The sequence below is a fragment of the Antennarius striatus genome, chromosome 16 (genome assembly GCF_040054535.1).
Source record: "Antennarius striatus isolate MH-2024 chromosome 16, ASM4005453v1, whole genome shotgun sequence".
Lineage (NCBI taxonomy): Eukaryota > Metazoa > Chordata > Actinopteri > Lophiiformes > Antennariidae > Antennarius > Antennarius striatus.
The window spans coordinates 18,145,364-18,164,773 of record NC_090791.1 but is presented as its reverse complement, the minus strand read 5'-3'; the positions used below and the strand labels follow the sequence as shown (position 1 = coordinate 18,164,773).

The 19,410-nt window shown below is 40.7% G+C and overlaps 1 protein-coding gene across 1 annotated transcript; it reads left to right on the top strand.

Moving 5' to 3' along the window:
* The first annotated feature begins 4,024 nt into the window (after window positions 1-4,024).
* aoc2 (amine oxidase copper containing 2) lies at window positions 4,025-17,692 on the top strand. Its single transcript, XM_068337360.1, has 5 exons — window positions 4,025-5,690; window positions 8,855-8,973; window positions 13,384-13,550; window positions 15,622-15,754; window positions 15,877-17,692. Exons 1-5 carry the CDS (start codon window positions 4,118-4,120, stop codon window positions 16,159-16,161), a joined length of 2,277 nt encoding a protein of 758 aa, XP_068193461.1. The 5' UTR covers window positions 4,025-4,117; the 3' UTR covers window positions 16,162-17,692.
* Window positions 17,693-19,410: the final 1,718 nt, after the last annotated feature.

Here is a 19,410-nt window from a genome sequence, read left to right as displayed (position 1 = left end):
ACTCTTAAGTAAAAATTAAATTGAATTGTTCGTTTCTTTTTCTCCTCATAAATTTCACGATATGGACGGAAAGCGTCCTTTGCCATCCGTTCAATCCTTGCAAATGTTTCTATGTTCTATGTCCATTTCTTCAAAGTGTGCACGGAGTTTATTTAACAGGGAAAAGCCTTCTGACAAGCCTTTGGTGGTGAACATTTTTTCTGTTTCCTCCTCTTCTTTCTCTGCTTCTCTTCTCTCTTCTTCTTCCACTCTTTCTTCTTCCAGCGCAATCAGTTCTTCTTACAGCGCGATCATTCGTGAGTTCTCCAAGGAGAGGTTTTTTGCCAGTTTCACTATTTTCTCCCGAATCTGATCAAGCTCTTCGTCACTTTCAAATCCAGCAGAACAGTTCACGTAACGCTTAACAGTTTTTCCATACGCCATTCATACATTTCTCCGTCACAGCCTCCTAAGAAGCCCAGCCCATCAGTAGTGGGCTGGGCTGTTGATCTCACGATGTGACTGAACAGCGTGTGTGCGCCGTGGGGACTGAAGAGAGCGCGGGAGCCTCAGAGCGTGAGTACTGTGGCTGGAGGGAATGCCCGCGTTACCCGGACATTGTGGTCGTAAAGTCGATCGGTCGTAAGTTGCATAGGTCGTAAGTCGACGACTACCTGTATACTGACCACTACATGAAGCAGTGGCTTTCTTGTACTTCAGATGACGTGAACAGAACAATTGCACAACTTCGCTGAAGTTATTCCCTTCATGTTATTTGTGTTATGGGCATGCTAGGAAGGTTTTCTCATTGGAAAGTTTTACCTGTTGGCCACAGACACCAAAGGTTATGAACAAGGGGTGGCAGTGGCTCAGTGCTAGAGCGAGCAGTAGAGTGGGTCGCTCTACGATTCAAGATCGGCGGTTCGATTCCCACTCCTGCCCAAAAACACCCGAAGTGTGAGCTGACAATGGGATGTGTCAGCTCACCTCCGGAGCACTGCCAAGGTGCCCTTGAGCAAGGCGCTGCCCTCTTTACAAATTGCTCATTTGGGGCTCATCATGAAGGAGCTGCCCGCCACTCTACCTCCCCCTTGCACACCTACAGGCTCCCTTGTGTGTGTGTGTGTGTGTGTGTGTGTGTGTGTGTGTGTGTGTGTGTGTGTGTGTGTGTGTGTGTGTGTGTGTGAGTATGCTACAGGGGTCTGTACTCACTACAGTGCACCCTCATGTCATCGCGCATCAACGATTGCAGCTCCACCTCATCGCGGTGGACTAGGTGGAGTCGCAGTCACATGATACTGTACGCTCATTCTATTGGCTGACTGTGTGCTTGTTTCGTCAGTCTCGGACTTTCGTGAGACACAATAGTGACACACTCGATATGAGTGTGGGATAAGGTAATATAGATAGAAGATGGTTTAATATCAGTATGGGGAGGGTTCATAAACGCATAAGTTATTGTAAATAATATGATAAATAGATCGCAATCTCGATCGCGGATTCCTCAATTGCGTGTGGTTCCTGGAATGCATTGACCGCAAAGACCGAGGGCGCACTGTAATATGTATATATGACACAGTTTGACTGCATCCTTACACTAAAGAAACAAAGAATAAATGACAAGAAAAAGGTGTTTGATAAATTCCCAGGACACCTCATCATGTTTGTCATCAGGTAATAGTCATTGTCTTTAACTTTCATTCAATCAAATATTATGTAGTGTCAGGATGCATATTACTGTTTTGAACGTTTATTATTTTCCCAAGAAAAAATGGAGTGCAGTAGTTATACAATGTGAAAAAAAATTATCCATTTGAGTACAAATGACAGTTTGCTCCCAGAGTGTTTCATGGGTTCTTTCCCCACAGCAAACAGAAATCCTTCCAAAAATCACTATCCAAAAATGAAGGTTACCTTTGCACCCCATCACTACAATGGCGCACCTTATCTTCATATTGTGTAAGAAGACAGCGAAGGTCATATTCCAAGCAAATGCAATAGTGAATTTGCTGACAGCTGATAACCCAGTGCCTTACAAATGGTTGCACATGATACTTTCACATTTGAGACACTGGTGAAATTCTGTTTCAGCCCTACAAAAAGGCTATTGTAGAATAGAAAGACTATGCTTTGTTTGTATTGTAAATAATTGATAATACCCTCAGTAAACAGCAGAAACACGTTTAGTTACACAGTGAAACATTTAGCAGACAGGACAGATTTCAGAAAGGAGCACAGTCCAAAACCCTAACCTCATGATTAACCACCAATAATCACATACATACACAAACATGACACCAAAATCATTGTGTCTGCATTTCTGAAAATATTTGCTTAGAATTTCCAAAGACCAGAAGTTGATTAAAAACACCATAACAAAAACACGAAAACACTGCAAAAATAGAACAATAACGACAAGAACAGGACTGGTTTATAAAAATGGGAAATGCCATTTGTATACATCACTTTTATTCAGAATCAGAATTATTCTTTGTACATAAAAACATTGCAGTGCTGCAACTATCCAAGACTTATTCCCATTCTTTTGCTTCAATGTGTTTGTGGGAAGTCTGAAAAAACTCTATAAAAACACAAAAATGTTGGAAAGAAAGCTGGCTGCTTATTCTGACAAAAAACATTTCCAACTGGGCCAGCAGGAAGAACAGCAAATCAAAAGCAGGTCAGTTGGGACCGGCTTCCTTTTCAGAGACCTGCAGGACCTGGATGGAACAACCGAGCCCCGCCAATTGTTGATTCTGCACGCACAGCCCTGTTGACAAGGCTAAATTACAACTGGGACAGAGTGCAATGAAAACACAACTGATCATTCCTATGTTGCAATAAATCTATTAAATTTTGAGCACATATTTCACAGTTTAACATCTCTGGTCCCAGCAGAAACATAAGACAGCACTATCAATCACTAACTACCCAAGAGCATCTAAAGAGTAAACTTTACTTTTGCTTCAGTCATCAGCATTTGTATTTGTGCATTTGTCATGTAAAGTCAATTTTAATGGCACTGAATGTGCTACTCATGGAGCTGAGGTTGAGCTCAGGCACATCTGGAAGAAGCAATTCTGCAGCATAAAGTACATTGACTTGAAATTCTTAGTTTCAAATAAAAATACTTTGTGGATTAAGAAACTACACCTGTCGCCCCACCAGCCTGATGATGAGCATATCTTGTTTATCTTCTCTGCATCATAATAAATATGAATAAATATGAATATAAATCCCAAAAATCTAATCGCAATTATGCTTTACACAATGCAGTACCAGACAGACAGGAAATATTTGTACTGTGTTTTTAAAATGTTTAATGTTCGAGTAGAGCGAAAACAATAGGGCTTGTCCAAAACACATGTGTCTAAGACCCAAAATGATCCCACCTGAACAAGGATATTCCTGCAGTATTTTGTCCACAATGCAATGATGCTGGGAAACCAATAGTAAATAAAATAAATGTGGTCTCTGGATACTTTATGTGATGAGTTATGTAAATTGAGATACAGAGTTATGTTATTATGTCATATACTTTGTGAAGAAGTCTGATATATGGAATTATTTTTTGGAGGTGATTTTCCCCTACATTCCCTGACCTAACTTTATTTAGACTACAAAATATTACAACAGAATGTAAATTCTGCTCTAAACGTCCTCTGTAATAATATTAGAATTGATTGAAGAATAGAAGTGAGGAGCAATTTTAAAAGTGTTAAGTTATATATCTTTGTCGTGCATGTGGGTGGATTACATCATGTGATCATCAAGATGATCAGGCATTAAATATAGATGACATACATAATCTGAAAAATTGAGTGGAAAATTGAATCTATGTGGAGTTTAGAGGATGTGTGTGTAGTTGAACTTTAGAATTGACTGAATTATTGTGGATTTTTTTATTAAGCATGAAGGTTTTAACGTTTTAACATCGTGCGTAAATTCGCGCTGACTTTCGTCTGGTTAAACTGTGGGTTGAACTTTTAAACTGTTCATGTAAGAGAGAGGGAGTGGTTATGGTCCGTGTCGAGAGGTGTGGGAATAGAGGTTCGTTTCTCTCTTCTACAAAAGTCGTCTCACAGCGTGCTGCTTTTCATACCTCATTTCTCTCCTCTCTTTCTCCAAGCCGTGCGTAATGGTAGAGCGCAGGATGAACCCTTTGGTGAAGTGGGGACTTATCCTCTTCGTCCTCGCTTCCATCATTCTCAACATCGTCCTGATCGGGATCCACTCTAACACGGCGCCCAAATGTTCCACTCAGCGTGTCCACCCGCTGAAGGGCAAACACGACGAGCGCAGCCTGGTTTTCGCCGACCTCACCCGAGAGGAGTACCTGCAGGTGCAGCAGTACATGCGCAAACAGAAAGACTTATCCATATCCACCAACCAGGTTACTAAGCCGTCGGAAAACTTTTTGTTTTTAATAGACCTATCTGTCCCAAAGAAAGCGGACGCGCTAGCATACTTGGACGGAAAGGCTGCCAAGCCGACCAGAGAGGCGACTGTGGTGGTTTTCTATGGCAGCAAAGGTTATATCAAGGAGTACGTGGTGGGGCCTCTTCCTAAACCAACATACTACAGAGATGTCACCAGGGAGCGGTACCATATGGATATACCTATTAATGCGCGCACGGTCACCATCGGAGAATACTCATTGGTATTCAAGTGTCTTTTCGAAAATGTCTACTTCAAACTAAGGAAGCTCTTGAAAGAGAGTTTCGACGTAGATGACAACAAGCATTTGAATATGTTCGAGCAGATGCCCCGTGGATTCCGATCTGGAGACAGAAAAACCTGGGTTTCTTTCTTCAGGAATAAGGATGGAATGTACATCCATCCCGTGGGGTTCGAGGTGCTTCTAGACCATTCAAGTTTAAATGAGTCCAACTGGAGGGTGACTCGGGTGTACTATAACGGCCAGTACTTCGACTCTGTGGAAGACCTCAGTCAGAAATACGATATGGGTGCTGTAAACAAAATAGTTTACAAGGAGTTGCCTGACTACGACTCACTGAAACCCAGGCACAAACCTTTGCAGATCGGTCCACAGCTGTATCACGCAGAGGGCAACCGCTACAGCGTCAGCAACAACCACGTCCTGTTTCTGGACTGGAGCTTCGCCTTTGGACTCAGCTCTCTGACGGGCATGAGGGTTTTTGATGTGAGGTTTAAGGGAGAGAGGATCCTCTATGAGCTGAGCGTTCAAGAGGCAATGTCAGTGTACGGCTCAGTGACTCCAGGCATGATGATGACCAAGTTTCTGGACTCAAGTATCGGGATTGGTCGTTTTGCGCACGAACTTGTCCGTGGCGTGGATTGCCCACATATTGCCACGTACGTGGACACATACCGCTATATAGATACAAAAGCACCGATGAGATTTAGGAATTCAATCTGCATATTCGAGCACAACATGGGCCAACCCCTTAGGAGGCATTTCGCAGACTTTTTCCACAACAGCTACGGGGGGTTGGTGAATAGTGCGCTGGTGTTCAGGACCATCACAGCTATAGGTAACTATGACTACATGTGGGACTTCATCTTCTACCAGAGTGGATCCGTGGAGGCAAAAGTGCACGCCACTGGCTTCATCTCCTCCTCTTATCTGGTGGACGGAGCTCTGAAGTACGGACACCAGGTGGCAGAGAAAGTGTTGGGCAACATTCACACACACTTCATCAATTTTAAGGTGGACCTAGATGTGTTGGGTGAGTACAACTAAACCTGTCTGAAATGCAGAGCTCACGAAAAAAGCCTGTAAGTCATAGTAATGCTCGTATTACAGGGGAAACATGAGAAGTGTGACATGGCAAATTGGGGAATGTTTAACACCCTATCAAGCTATTGTTTAACTTGGGTTTTACAAATTGAGAAATATGATATTCATCATAATAATATTAATAATCATAAGAGTACGAATTTTGTGTCATCAAGTGTTTTAACTCCACCTAACATAATTGGAGAGAAAAATGTGGTTGGTGTTGGTTGTCTGTTAGTAAATGGAGTTGTGATTTGATTTTAATCCATTTCTTGTAAAGGTGGGCTCAGGATGGGGAAAAGGCTATATGAATTTGAAGTGTATCCAGAACACATATGGTTGTATAGGTTTTTCCAGATTTTTTTAAGATTATAATAATAATTCTGTGACCTGCCCTACTCTGTCATTGGCCTGGTGTGATAATGTTTTTTTATGTTGTTGAAGTCTCATCAGTGAGAGAAGTCATAGTTGTGCCAAGCCAATCAGAGGCGGAATGGGTTGGTTGATGCCGTCACCAGATAGATAGATAAATAGATAGATAGATACTTTAATAATCCCGGAGGAAATTGTACATTTCCACTTCTCAGGCATTTCATAGCGAATAAATACTGGAAAAACACCATGAGAAAAAGTAACTGACATCACAGGACATACCACAAGACATACACTACACTAACAGACACATTCAGCATTAACAGGACTTATATACTAAACTATAACTATAACTAAAATTAAAATATAAACAGTCTAAAATTAAATTAAAATATAAACAGTATAAAATTAAATTAAAATATAAACAGTATTAAATTAAATCTGATCAACCACATGCTGACCTCGCCACCTCCCCCCCGCTCCTCCTGACAGAGTCATTGTAACCCCTAATGGCACGGGGCACGAAGCAGGACCTCCGCCTCTCTGTGGAGGCGCTGTGTGACAGCAGTCTGCCGCTGAAGGTGCTTCTCTGCTGGGAGAAGGTGGTGTGCAAGGGGTGGCTGGTATTGTTCATGATAGCCTTAACTTTAGACATGGTCCTGCTCTCCAGAAGCATATCCACTGAGTTCATGCTCAGCCCGACCACTGAACCCGCTCTGCGGATGAGTCTGTTAAGACGATCCATATCTCTTTTCCTGGCCCCACCACCCCAACACACAATGGTGTATGACAGCACACTGGAGACTACGGACTGATAGAACATGAGAAGGAGCTTCGGACAGATGTTGAAGGAGGCCAGCCTCCTCAGGAAGTACATCCTGCTCTGCCCCTTCTTGTACACGCAGTCCGAGTTGAGTGACAAGTCCAGTCTGCTGTCTAGCTGCAGTCCCAGGTACTTATAGTTTTCTACCACCTCCACCTCACTGCCTTCAATGATCACTGGCTGTGGAGAAGAGGGTGCCCGCCGGAAATCCAGCACCATCTCCTTTGTCCTGGAGACGTTGAGCTGGAGCTGGTTCTGTAGGCACCACTCCACGAAGTCACCATAGTAGCATTCAGAAGTTTTCAGACATTGTATTGACCATTTAAGTGAAGACAATCCTCTGAATGTACATCTCTGCTTTAATTAGTCATTTTAGGTACCAAGCAGGCAGGTAAACAAGAGACGTCTGTGTCCAATGCAGCGTTTTACAATTTAAAGCAGAACTTTATCAATGTTGTCTGTAGGTGTGAAAGTGTGATTCTGAGATGTACTGGCGCCATGTCCGGAGTGTATCCCCGCCTTTCACCCAGAAATCCGCTGGGCTCCACAACCCTTGTTACTCACGAGTTAGAAGAAGCAGTGGAAAATGATTGAATGAATAAATCTACCATCCCTGGGTCAGTCCCTGACTCTGCTGCAAGGGTGACCTTGCATTATGTTCTCAATTGAAAACATTACTGCTTGGTTTACTGTTGTGTGATGTAGAAGCTAACTGCTACTACAGCTTTTTAAACCTCTTGACTTGACTTGTCAGATGCACACATAATCATCTATACTTCAGGACCAACAGTAGAGGGTAGCAGTATACCAATCCAGCCTCACCTGCCCTCTTTCTTAAGGGAGAAACACAAGTACTGAGTGTCTGCTGCGATATATTGTTGTCGCAACAGCACAATCGTACTTGCGAGATGTCAAATAGTCTATATAACAGTGTAAAATTTTCCACACTGTCGTTTCCATATTCATTCAGTAAATTTTGTTTTGGCATACTAGTTAGTATGCTAATAAGGAGTATAAGTCAGTGGTTGGTCGTGTATTGAGATTGTGTGTTGACTAAAGCTGGCAAAATACTCATCCAGGGTTCAGCAGGTGTGTTCTCATATGATGCATGTTGTACTGGTCACCTTAGAATTCATCACAGATATTACAGGGAATGCTATAGGCATTGAGTTTGGTATGAAGCCACACTTGATGGCATCACACTCTCTCTTTATAACTATCATTATTCTCAGCTCTACTTAACGTGATGCTCGTTTTTTTTTTCCTTTCATAAGAAGCACTTGGCAGTAGCAGTGCCGTTGTGCTTGTCAGCAGGCTAAATGGTTACAGACCACTGATTGGCAGTTCTGTGTCATTGAACCATCAATGCCTGTTACACATGGAATATTCTAAGTGGTTTCACGTGATATTGGTAGAATGACCAGCACAGTGAGGTGTTACTATCGTCAGCCTCTATAAAAGTACAGTACTTGATACCAAAGCTGAGTTGAGTTGAGTAAAGCTGAGCTGGCAGCATATGTACTGGAAACACGGTTTAAATATTTTTTCTCACTCAGATGCATTGTGAGGTATGTAAATTTGGCACTAGTTGAATTCCCTTGACTCTACGCACAATAACACTGGCAAGGTTTGGGTTGGTATTAACAGTAACAAATCTTACAGATGAGCAATGCATTTTTCTCAGTCTATTGGATCCAAACAGAAAAACTGTAAAATGGAAACAAACTGATTGACTCGCGCTTTTAAACATTCTAAAGACTTCATGATAATTTTGTGTGCATCCATTGGTCTGAGAATTTTTGCAAATCTATTTTGTTGCATTTTAAACACAAAAGTAATTGATATGCCTTTTATTTTACTTAAAAGTGAAGTGAAAAAGAAAAACCTGCTAAAGAGTTTTTCAATAACTTCTTCTGCAGGAGTGAAGAATGTTTTCCAGACTAAAGACATGGAATATGTCAATGTATCAATGCCATGGATGCCCAGCCACCATGCTATGGTCCCTCAACTGGTGGAGAAGCAGCTCAAAACAGAACAGGTCTGCCTTTCATCTCAAATTTCAAGATAAAACTGCCATTTAGGGTTTGTTCAACGAACATTAACAGACATTGAAAGGAATGAATAACAGACAAAGGTAATTCAAGCTTTAAATGGTGAGGATAAAGCATGAAATTGTCTTTGTGTCTGCATCCAGTAGGTCTTGTACTGTTATTTTTGTACACTCATCCCACCTGTGTGAAGAAATGCTGATATTGGCTCATTTGTTCTACAGTATATTGCTCCCCCATTTTCATGCATTATTGAAAGAAAAGATACGTTATTTATGTTATGTACAGTATTTTCCGCACTATAAGGCACACTGGGCTATAAGGCGCACCCTCAATAATTTGTTTGTTTTATAATTTATTTCATATATAAGGCGCACCAGATTATAAGGTGCACACAATTTTTTTAAAAATGTATTTGATAACTGCAGTGGCTGTAGTTGCACAATCCGTCCACTAGATAGAGCCGCGCTGCTCAGGCAGTCATGATTGCATTCAAGACTTCCTGACTACCTTTGAATGGCCCCTATTGTTATGTCAATAAGCCATTCTGAGCCTCATCAAGGAAACCTGATCACTTGATCACTTTGCTGTCTTAGAAAGAAGTCAACACGCATATTAAAAAACCTGACATTAAAAACTGGTTAAATTCATTACGAGTGCAGTCAGTGCGAACAGAGCGGAATATTACCTGATCTGAAGTTCGAAGCAGATATTTAAGCTCCGACGTTCGTCTTCGTTTATTAATTAAATATTGTTTCGATCGATCGGTAGTCCAGTCGGAGGTGAGGTGCAGCTATTTGCTGCTGTGTGTCCTAAACAATCTAGTTTTTTATGTCAGGCTGCTAATTTACTGGAAAATATGACGCTTTTTTACTCCTAGAACTGACTTTAACGTCGGTGTCTCACCGCCGTGAATCTCACAGCACGTCGCTGCAGACAGAATACACAAGCCTGAATGTGCCCCTCCGCCACCCGCCAGAGCTATCAACTACATTTGTTAATCAATTGCAGCACACCCGTTGGCACCTTTGTCTAGCAGTGACTCCGCTCTTGAAATTTCAGAAAAGGCTGGAAGTTCAGCTTTGAGGGTCTTTAATTCACCTTTATGCCAGTTTCTCCGTGTGTTTCTACAGACTAATAGAATGGACCGTCACTAGATTCCAGATTACAGCACAATGGCATTTTTAAGACCAATTAAGTTTAAAGTGGGTTATTGCCCAAGCCAGTTAGGAAATACTGAGATCATTCAGTCAGTCAAACTTTATTAATAGAATTGTTGAAAGTTCCTTATATTTTGCTACGTAATCACCGGTGCTCCTACAGTCTGCTCTATCGTCTGAAAGCAGCTCAGTCAGAGCCTGGACTTCGGTGCCACCCCTTGACTACCGTTGTTAGGGGGCGTAGGCCCGAGTGCCTTGTGAAGGTGCTCCTCTGGTGGCGGAGTGCGGCATGACTGGCGGCTAGTATGCCGGATTTTTTTCAGCGATCATGTTTTTAACCAATATTAATATGAATATTAATCCATATATAAGACGCACCGGATTATAAGGCGCACTACGGGTTTATGAGAAAATTTTAGGCTTTTAGGTGCGCCTTATAGTGCGGAAAATACGGTAATCTAAATGATATATAAATTATCATGTTAAAGGTGCAAAGAAAATTATAATTTATCTTAAAAATATAAATGAAAAACTGGACTTTAAAACAATCTCAATGTCAAAGAAGAAGATTTTTTTTTATATTTTTGCAAAAAACTAATCACATTCAAACATTTTACAATTTTACATTAGATGAAAGCACTCAAGTGCTTCAGAAGAAGAAGATTTTTTGCAAAAGCACTTCAATCACATTCAAACATTTTACAATTTTTCATTAGATGAAAGTACTAAAATGCTTCAAAAACACTAAAAACCAATAAATAAAAGGAAATACAATTTAAAAATTAGTGCATTATATCAGGAAGTTTGCAAAAGTGAGTTGATCATCAACTAAAGTGCACAGGACATTTTTGTGACACCAGATGTTCCTAAAGTTATTTAGGTCTTTTGTCATTTGTAGAAACTAAATTCTAGTTTTAAGCGACATCTGATGTTACAGCAAAAAACAGTAGCTGCTTCTTGAACAGTATTGTTTTCAATTCTCCTCTTCCTGGTCACATCAATTTCAAGTTTTGCCTCTCCAGAGATAAAATTTAAAAGCAGCCACTTTCTTTGATTCGATTTATTGTACCCAGCACCGTAGATGAATTTCCTGATACTAAAATTGTCACTGAACAGATTAAAAACATTCGTTAGAAGAATGAAGAACACTGCAAGTCTCCCACACTCACTGAAAGCATGAAAGACTGTCTCACGAAGGGGACAGAAGGGACACTGGCTGGACACAGCAGGGTTAAAAACAGAGATAAAAGCATTGGAACCGATGGCACCATGTAAAATTCTCCACTTGAGGTCGGCTGTTTTTTTCTTGAGGGGAGGTTTGTATAGAAGTCTTCACTGTGGGTCAGGTCCATTTCCCATCATCCTGTTGGCCCAGAAGAAGAAAAAGAAGATTTTTGATTTTTTTTAAAGTACATTTATTCATAAAAGCCAAATTACAAGATAATCATGTTGACACAAAATCCAAAAGAGATTCACACAAAAAGGAATTCACATCAAAAACATTCCTGAATGAAGAAAACTAATATTTATCAAACTAAAAACAAGATTTTTGATTTTTTTTAAAAAAGAGTTTAATAGCACTCAAACATTTTACAATTTTACAGTAGATGAAAGTCCTAAAGTGCTTCAAAAATACTAAAAACCAATAAATAAAAGGAAATACAATTTAAAAATTAGTGCATTATATCAGGAATTTAGCAAGAGTGAGTTGATCGTCAACTAAAGTGCACAGGACATTTTTGTAACACCAGATGTTCCTAAAGTTATTTAGGTCTTTTGTCATTTTGTAAAAACCAAATTCTAGTTTTAAGCGACATCTGATGTTACAACAAAAAACAGTAGCTGCTTCTTGAACAGTATTGTTTTCAATTTTCCTCTTTCTGGTCACGTAAATTGCCTCTCCAGAGATAAAATTTAAAATCTGCCACTGTCTTTGATTCGATTTCTTGTACCCAGCACCATAAATAAATTTCCTGATATTAAAATTTTCACTGAACAGATTAAGAAGAAGAAGAATCTGTTTATTGAATGTTTGCGTGTGAATTCCCGAGTACAAATATCCTGCTTTTTAAAAATGATTGAAATTGTAACTCAAAAGCACGGTAGAAAGGTATTGGCTTAAAAATGGGAATTAATTATCCTATCTCTAAAGCGTTGTTCTCGCTAAAAAATGAGGGGAAGAAAAAAAAGAAGAAGAAAGGAAGAAGAAAAACAACAACAAGAAGAACAACAAATGAACTTTAAGAATCTCCATGGGGAAATTAGTTTTTCCACTCACAATCTATGTATATTTCACAAGCATATACAGTATATACACTAGGTCAGCACAAGGGCACAGTGGGTAGCACTGTTGCAGCACAGCAAGGCAGTTCAGGGTTCGATTGCATGTTCTCCCTGTGTTTGCGTGGGTTCTCTCCAGGTTCTCCGGCTTCCTTACACCTCCAAAAACATGCATTTCAGGTTAATTGGCCGTTCCAAATTGCCCGTAGTGTATGAGTTTGAGCATGCATGGTTGTATGTCTTTATGTGGCTCCACGGCGCACTGGTGTCACACCCAGAGTTTGCCCCGCCTCACGCCCTAAGACAGCTGGGACGGATAAAGCGATTCGGAAGATGAATACACTCAACGGCAACTTTATTAGGTACATTTTGCTAGCACCAGTTTGGACCCCCTTTTGCCTTCAGAACAGCCTTAATCCTTAATGTCCATATCAATATGACTGCATCATGCAGTTGTATCCCATCCATGATGCAAATCTCTCGTTCCACCACATCCCAAAGGTGCACTATTGGATTGAGATCTGGTGAAATTGGAGGCCATTTGCATACAGTGAACTCAATGTCATGTTCAAGAAACCCCTCTGAGATGATTCAAGCTTTATGACATGGAGTGTTGTCCTGCTGGAAGTAGCCATTAGAAGATGAGTACACTGTGGTCATAAAAGGGTGGACAGGATCAGCAACAATGCTCAGGTAGGCTGTGGTGTTACAACTGCCATGTGATTGGCTGATCAGAAATTTATTTAACAAGCAGTTGGAAAGGCGTGCCTAATAAAGTGACAGGTGAGTGAATATGATTCAGGCCCTGATACACACACACACACACACGCACACGCACACGCAGATATATAATGAGAGGTACAGCAGCAGAAAGTGCACATCAGCAGTGCTGAGGAGGTGAAGTGGCATTTTGGAATCCTGTAGAACTACTGAGTGATGTGTACTGTGACACTTCTGTAGGAAGCTGCTCTGCGTCATGGCGCAAAGAGTCCCCGTTACCTCCACGTTGCCAGTCAAAAGACCAACCGCTGGGGCCACCAGCGCTCCTACAGGCTGCAGGTCTTCAGCTTCAATGGAGAGCACCTCCCAGAGAGCGAAGCTGAGGAGAAAGGCATGTCGTGGGCCAGGTGAGAGAGCATTACTTTATTTATTGCTTACAGTTCTTTTACTAGATGGGCTAGACAAAATGTACTTTCTAATAATTTTAGGAGTATTCATTAATATATCATCCTGGACACTCACATTGAACTTTGAATAAAAATTTATTTTAATACTTGTAGAGAAATAAGAGGCTGTGTTTGGTCAGGCAGAAAATAGTAATGAGGACAAGACCTCCTGTGGACATGAAAGTTGTTGAGCCAGAAAATGTTTGTGCTTCTTGGAAGGCATTTCCCTCTTTACTTTGGTGACAGGAAGACACTCTACACAATGGAAGAATGCATGTCCATGTCAGAAATTGTTGGACCACTGTTAAAAGTTTTCTTACATGCGGTTAGTGGGTCACGTACCACCATAACATGACATTCAATATGGGTTAAGATTGTACTGAAATAACAAGCAAAAATATTAGATCAAAACATACACACAACATTCATTGAAGATAATGGCATTTTGATTTTTCTGAATATATTGTTATGAATATAATCCAAAAAACTGAAGTCCTACGACTGTTTTTCCGTGGAGTTCCAGTTTGTCTGTCTCAGAGGTGAATTGGTGACTAAACTGGCATGAATGTGAATGTGATTGATTGTTTGTCTTTCTATGTGTAGCCCTGCATTAAACTGGTGACTTTTTCAGGGTGAACTCTACCTCACACACACTCAGCACTGTAGCAAATTAGTTAAGAAGGGTTTACTTTGTTTATATAGTTTAATTTCTAGAATTAAATTCCAGAGGCAAAAAAAAAAGTTTGTATTAACTTTAACTTCAGAAAAGGAAACTCCAGAGATCTCAGACAATGTACTGAGAGATTTTAACTTCACTCCTCTTAATTTATTTAGAGGGTCATATCAGAGGTTTGGTCGGAGTAATGTTTAGAGGGAACAGCCTAGAATGATTAAAGGAGCATTTGGTGAAAATGAGGAGAGCAGTCCTCAATTCAAAGAATGTGTCCCAACTTCTCCCAGGCATAGGGCTACAGATGTTCATAGGAACACTGGTTTGGGGCCTATAGATGCCTACTTCTTTTCACAGATGACCTCAGTCTGTGAGGTCTTCACAGACTCAGAAGGTGTTTGTCCTTCTACTTGTTGACCATGTAACAAAATGTGGACTTTGTCTCACACATTGTCAATGTCAGCTGGGATAGGCTCCAGCCCTTCTTTGACCCAACACAGGATAGGCAGTCACAAAATGGATGGATGTACACTTGTGAAGACAAAGCAATGAAAGTTATTTTTATACAGGTTACCCACTACTTTAAGTTAGACAGGATAGTACTCAGCAAATTAATGAATGATGTGGGTCTTGTCAGTCGCAGCTCTATTTATAACACTAACCATGTCAATGAAAAGCATTTTGTTATCCATTCATCCATCCATTGTCTAAATCCACTTCTTCCGCTGTCACGGGGTGTGGTGTGCTGGAGGCTATTCCAGCTGACTCGGGCCATGAGGCAGGGTGCACCCTGGGCACTGTGCCAGTGCACCACAGAGCCACACATAAATAGACAACCACGCACGCACACACTCACACCTATTGGAAATTTGGCATTATCAATTAACTTGGAAGCGCATGTTTTTTGGAGGTGGGAGGAAGCCCGGAGCCAATGCACGCAGACACGGGGAGAATATGCTAGCTCTGTAGAGAGAACCGTAGAGGAACTGCCTTGCTGTGCGGTAACAGCACTAACCACTGCGCCATCGTGCCACCTCAGCATTGGATTGTTTTATCCCTAAATATTAGCACTAGCACTACTGGACACTGCGTCTTCCTTATAGCATACTCTCTTTAAATCATTACGTTGTCAGACTCCTGGTTGCATTTTGGACACAACCTAAACAAAAGAGTTGTGTCCTTAATGTGGAAGTTTTACTGATGGATTCATACAGTGCCGTTTGGTAAAAATGCTTTTAATGTGGCAATGTGACATATGGAAAACAGCGTGTTGTATGGAGGAGTAGCAGCTCACAACTTAAAGCTACACTTTAATCATGTGTAGCTTGATCGTGTCATCCTTCTTTTTGACTTTGCCTCCAGGTATAAGGTTGCCATTACTAAGCACAAGGACCTGGAGCAGACCAGCAGCAGCCTGTACAGTCAGAACGACATCTGGAATCCAGCTGTTGACTTCAGCAAGTACATTGAGGACAACGAAAGCATTGAGAATGAGGTTTGTTCAGATGGAATCATCATGTAAATATAGTGATTACAGTACCCAGCAATACAAACATATGTACATGTGAAATGTCATAACTTACTGTTTGCATGATGTGTATGAAAATGTGCCTGCAGGATCTGGTTGCCTGGGTGACCGCTGGCTTCCTCCACATCCCTCATGCTGAGGACATCCCAAACACAGTAACTGTGGGTAATGGGGGTGGGGTCCTGCTGCGACCACACAACTATTTTGATGAGGACCCATCCATCCACTCTCCTGACGGGGTGTACATTGAACCAGGCAAAGATGACAGCTGTGACAACAACAGGATGGCCTGTCTGGCTCAAGAAACCTGCACTCCAGTCCTGGAACCATTCACCTACCACGGTTTTGATGGAACCATGAAGTTTGAGGAGTAATAGTGATTTATAATAGGTAATAAGGTAATAATAGGTAATAATAATAATAATAATAATAATAATTTTCCAATCTATTCAAAAGTCTGTGTCACTGTGAGCATGCTTTTTGAGGGAGTTGAGTTTGTGATGTAATATTTTTAGTGTTTTAAAGAAAAGCAAGGTAAAAAACACCAGTCATGGTCGATAAAAATATTCCAACATTTTGGAAAATTTGAGAATGCGAGGGATAAGAAGACAATAATGAAGTGATTATCCTACAGTGAAGAGTCACTAGTCAAAAGTTGTTTTAATACAAACAAAATGTTTACTCATGCGCATAATCCAAAGTTAATGAATTAAATAATGAGTGTGATGATATGCAAAATGTTCAGTTACACCTGTTAAAATTTAAATTCCTTGTCTTCGAAGTGAATGTTTAATTATTATTTTCAAGACTATTTGCTGTACGTTGGGGTCAAAGCTAAGATCAAAACAGTCCACTTGGATTAAAGCTTTATTCTTGCCAAGTACAAATGCTTGTTCTCAAATTATCACAAAACGATTAATAAAAACAACAAAAATCTTGCAAAGGTAAGAGCTGTGACAAAACTGACTAATTTGTTTCTTTATCTGGCTCCATTTCAAAATGTGATTATTTATTTCATTTATTAATTTACACTCTCTGTAATCCATCTATTAGTCATCTTTTGTGATTCTGTAAAAACATTTCAAATGGCCCGATTTAACAGTAAACAAAGAAGTAGAATATACAGTATACCCTTTATTCAGATCCGACACAAACTTTTGTGGGTTTGTCATACTACCAGCTCTTCCATCAATCTTCAGGAAATAATATTAAAAAATTTTGGTGTAATCCTGCTGACAGAAAACACAAAACAATGCTGACAGAAACTTTTAGACATGGCAGAAGTAATAAATGTTACCCAGAATTCATTGCATGGTGACATTCTCAGAATTTGACTTATGATTAATGACATAATTCCATAATCTGTAATAGTTAACTAATAATTGAAAATATTCCACATTTATGCAAGCAGTGTGCTTTTGTCATGATGTGAAAGTATGTCCATTGTGTTTCTGTGTTTTGTTGATGAACCACTGTGACATAAAATGTGATGTCAACAAGGCATCCTGAAGACACATCATAAAAATTACTCCTGAGTTAATGATACATTTGTAGATGTATGGTAAAAGTGGAGCCATATCCGTGTTAAAATAAGTCTGTTCTTTTCTGAGTGTCACAGCTTCCACGTTGTCAAACATAACAAACATAATTGTCAAACATAGCTGCTTACTGTCAACAGGAATCTTAAGGAGGCGTTATGTTTTATTTACGTTCATACCAAGACACAAAGGCACAGACACCCTAATGGGACCCGTGAGAGCTTACCCAGACTTCAGTCAAAACACGATCATTCATTGCCAAACTGCTGGGCCTAGACAATCAGTAAAACGTATGGCAGCAAATTGAATTACTTGTCTTGTTTTGAAATGTGTTGTTTTTTTCCTAAAAATAAAAGTGAATATTTTACGAGGTTCCGGAAGTCTGTCTGTATTTGGTCTGCGTTCCTACACTCGAAAGAATGATTCAAGGACCTAGTAAATGTGACAGTAATATATAGTTAAGCATGCTTTGAGGATGTTGATAGAGAAGTACAGAGAAGGCCAGAGGGAGCTGCATTGTGTTTTTGTAGATCTGGAGAAAGCTTATGACAGGGTGTCCAGAGAGGAACTGTGGTATTGTATGAGGAAGTCTGGAGTGGCAGAGAAGTATGTTAGAACGGTGCAGGACATGTATGAAGACTGTAAGACAGTGGTGAGGTGTGCTGTAGGTGTGACAGAGGAGTTCAAGGTGGAGGTGGGACTGCATCAGGGATCAGCTCTGAGCCCCTTCTTGTTTGCCATGGTGATGGACAGGCTGACAGATGAGGTTAGACAGGAATCTCCATGGACTATGATGTTTGCAGATGACATTGTGATCTGTAGTGAGAGCAGGGAACAGGTGGAGGAGAAGCTAGAGAGGTGGAGGTTTGTCCTGGAAAGGAGAGGAATGAAGGTTAGCCGCAGTAAGACAGAGTACATGTGTGTGAATGAGAGGGACCCAAGTGGAAGAGTGAGGTTACAGGGAGAAGAGATCAAGAAGGTGGAGGATTTTAAGTACTTAGGCTCAACAGTCCAGAGCAATGGAGAGTGTGGAAAAGAGGTGAAGAAGCGTGTACAGGCAGGATGGAACGGGTGGAGGAAAGTGTCAGGTGTGATGTGTGATAGAAGAGTTTCAGCTAAAATGAAGGGAAAGATGTACAAAACTGTGGTGAGACCAGCGATGTTGTTTGGTCTAGAGACAGTGTCACTGAAGAAAAGACAGGAGACAGAGCTGGAGGTAGCAGAGATGAAGATGCTGAGGTTCTCTCTGGGAGTGACCAGGAAGGATAGGATCAGGAATGAGTACATCAGAGGGACAGCACATGTTAGAGGTCTTGGAGATAAAGTCAGAGAGGCCAGACTGAGATGGTTTGGACATGTCCAGAGGAGAGATAGTGAATATATTGGTAGAAGGATGCTGAGTTTTGAACTGCCAGGCAGGAGGCCTAGAGGAAGACCAAAGAGGAGGTTTATGGATGTAATGAGGGAAGACATGAAGGTAGTTGGTGTGAGAGAAGAGGATTCAAAGGACAGGGCTAGATGGAGGAAATTGATTCGCTGTGGCGACCCCTGAAGGGAAAAGCCGAAAGGAAAAGAAGAAGATGCTCAATAAAAATTCTGAATATTGTCATGATGAGTTTTTGATTTGACTACATCAAAATTAATTAGTAAAACTTCAACAGGAATGTTTGTGTGAAATAGACATATGTAAATTAAGTTTACTTACTTAAAATAAAGTATTATTTTACTCACAGATTACGTGGTTTAAATATTTGTAATAATAAGTGTATGTTTCACCAACCTTTTTGAGAATATATTAACAAATATCAGCTGGTTTTAATAAGTGCAATTATTAAACAAGTCAACTCAATTGTATTGGAGACGTAACTAAAAACTTAAAAACATCAAGTAAACAGAAGGGAACCGATTTCGCCTTTTTAGGGTTTTGGGGCGCTGGTCTCTCACTCTGGCAGTGGCTCAGCGGTAGAGCAGATATCTTGAAGACATCTGCTCTACCGCCTAGCCACTGACATCTGCTCTATCGCCCAGCCATCGGTGGTTCGAATCCTGCTCCCGCCAGGACATCCCTCGGAGTGTGACCTGACA

What these genes read in the sequence shown, in the direction of transcription:
- aoc2 (XM_068337360.1), top strand. Translation starts at nt 4,118, where the DNA reads ATGGTAGAGCGCAGGATGAACCCTTTGGTGAAGTGGGGACTTATCCTC. An exon ending in GGTGGACCTAGATGTGTTGG is followed by an intron (nt 5,691 to 8,854) that starts GTGAGTACAACT and finishes CTTCTTCTGCAG; the next exon opens with GAGTGAAGAATGTTTTCCAG. An exon ending in AGCAGCTCAAAACAGAACAG is followed by an intron (nt 8,974 to 13,383) that starts GTCTGCCTTTCA and finishes ACACTTCTGTAG; the next exon opens with GAAGCTGCTCTGCGTCATGG.